Source organism: Nerophis ophidion, linkage group LG21, assembly GCF_033978795.1.
Source record: "Nerophis ophidion isolate RoL-2023_Sa linkage group LG21, RoL_Noph_v1.0, whole genome shotgun sequence".
Lineage (NCBI taxonomy): Eukaryota > Metazoa > Chordata > Actinopteri > Syngnathiformes > Syngnathidae > Nerophis > Nerophis ophidion.
The window spans coordinates 4,906,175-4,908,674 of record NC_084631.1 but is presented as its reverse complement, the minus strand read 5'-3'; the positions used below and the strand labels follow the sequence as shown (position 1 = coordinate 4,908,674).

The window sequence follows — 2,500 nt, the reverse complement described above, 5'->3', positions numbered from 1 at the left end:
ATCCTGCTAATCCTCGGCTGATCACGAGCGGATTACCTATGAAATGTGTTTTGTTGCAGGATGACTTACTTCGATCGCAGCTCGTCCAGGAGCAGATGGTGGGGCCCACTGCTACGGTGTACAGGCACGTGCACACATAAGAAGACAGACACTATATACGCACTCTCACCACAATATCTACCTGACACAGGTGTGGAGACAGCATAGCGGTCTCTAATGGCCCACTCCTCCCCCACACGGGGATCCTCAAGGTGTTCAAGATCCTACAGGTGGGTGTGTTATAGGCCTGGGCGATTTATCGATATACAAACCCCGTTTCCATAACAGTTGGGAAATTGTGTTAGATGTAAATATGAACAGAATACAATGATTTGCAAATCCTTTTCAACCCATATTCAGTTGAATATGCTACAAAGACAACATATTTGATGTTCAAACTGAGAAACATTTTTTTTTGTGTGCAAATAATCATTAACTTTAGAATTGGATGCCAGCAACACGTGACAAAAAAGTTGGGAAAGGTGACAATAAACACTGATAAAGTTGAGGAGTGCTCATCAAACACTTATTTGGGAAATCCCACAGGTGTGCAGGCTAATTGGGAACAGGTGGGGGCCATGGTTGGGTATAAAAGCAGCTTCCATGAAATGCTGAGTAATTCACAAACAAGGATGGGGTGAGGGTCACCAATTTGTAAGCTAATTGTCGAACAGTTTTAGAACAACATTTCTCAACGAGCTATTGCAAGGAATTTAGGGATTTTACCATCTACGGTCCGTAAAATCATCAAAAGGTTCAGAGAATCTGGAGTAATCACTACATGTAAGCGATGATATTACGGACCTTTGATCCCTCAGGCGGTACTGCGACAAAAACTGACATCAGTGTGTAAAGGATATCTCTACATGGGCTCAGGAACACTTCATAAAACCACTGTCAGTAACAACAGTTGGTCGCTACATCTGTAAGTGCAAGTTAAAACTCTAGTATGCAAAGCGAAAGCCATTTATCAACAACACCCAGGAACGCCGCCGGCTTCGCTGAGCCCGAGCTCATCTGAGATGGACTGATGCAAAGTGGAAAAGTGTTCTGTGGTCTGACGAGTCCACGTTTCAAATTATATTTGGAAACTGTGGACGTGGTGTCCTCCAGAACAAAGAGGAAAATAACCATCCGGATTGTTATAGGTGCAAAGTTCGAAAGCCAGCATCTGTGATGGTATGGAGGTGTATTAGTGCCCAAGGCATGGGTAACTTACACATCTGTGAAGGCACCATTAATGCTGAATGGTCCATACAGGTTTTGAAACAACATATGTTGTCATCCGAACAACGTTATCCTGCTTATTTCAACAAAACAATGCCAAGCCACGTGTTATAACAGCGTGGCTTCGTAGTAAAAGAGTGCGGGTACTTTCCTGGCCCGCCTGCAGTCCAGACCTGTCTCCCATCGAAAATGTGTGGCGCATTATGAAGCCTAAAATACGACAACAGGACTGTTGAACAACTTAAGCTGTACATCTAGCAAGAATGGGAAAGAATTCCACTTTCAAAGCTTCAACAATTAGTTTCCTCAGTTCCCAAACGTTTATTGAGTGTTGTTAAAAGAAAAAGTGATGTAACACAGTGGTGAACATGCTCTTTCCCAAGTACTTTGGCACGTGTTGCAGCCATGAAATTCAAAGTTAATTATTATTTGCAAAAAAAAAACAAAGTTTATGAGTTTGAACATCAAATATGTTGTCTTTGTAGCATATTCAACTGAATATGGGTTGAAAAGGATTTGCAAATCATTGTATTCTGTTTATATTTACATCTAACACAATTTAATGTGTGTGTGTATATATATATATGTGTGTATATATATATATATATGTGTGTATATATATATATATATGTATGCATATATATACATATATTTGTATATATATGTGTATATGTATATATATACATCTGTGTGTATGTATATATATATATATATATATATATATATATATATACATACACATAAGTATTTATGTATGTAATTATATGTGTGTGTCTATACATATGTATGTATATGTGTGTGTATATGTATATATATATATATATATATATATATGTGTGTGTGTATATATACATATATATATGTGTGTATATATATATATGTATGCATATATATACATATATGTGTATATGTATATATATACATCTGTGTGTATGTATATATATATCTATCTATATATATATGTATGTATATATACATATGTATGTATGTGTATATATGTGCATATGTATATATAAATGAGAGAGAGTCTTCCCCACCACTATGAAATATGTCTGCTGTAATATATTTTTCCAGAAAAGTCCGGTCTCATCAAAATAAAACTCAGTTTTAAATAGAATACATGCATCATACTGAGCTGCTTTTAATATTTAGAGCCTTATTTGGAGTTGCATTTAAGGATTAAAATCATCCAAACCCCTCTCAGTATGATGCACTGTAATTAACTTCTGTGATG

At 36.7% G+C, this 2,500-nt stretch overlaps 1 protein-coding gene across 1 annotated transcript in view; it reads left to right on the top strand.

The window, feature by feature from the left end:
- The window catches only part of LOC133539608 (threonine--tRNA ligase 1, cytoplasmic-like), a 159,486-nt gene that overhangs the window by 95,268 nt on the left and 61,718 nt on the right, over positions 1 to 2,500 (top strand). Inside the window, exons 6-7 of the mRNA XM_061881650.1 lie at positions 60 to 124; positions 191 to 269. Coding sequence (XP_061737634.1) covers positions 60 to 124; positions 191 to 269 — 144 coding nt within the window. The remainder of the gene's footprint in view (positions 1 to 59; positions 125 to 190; positions 270 to 2,500) is intronic.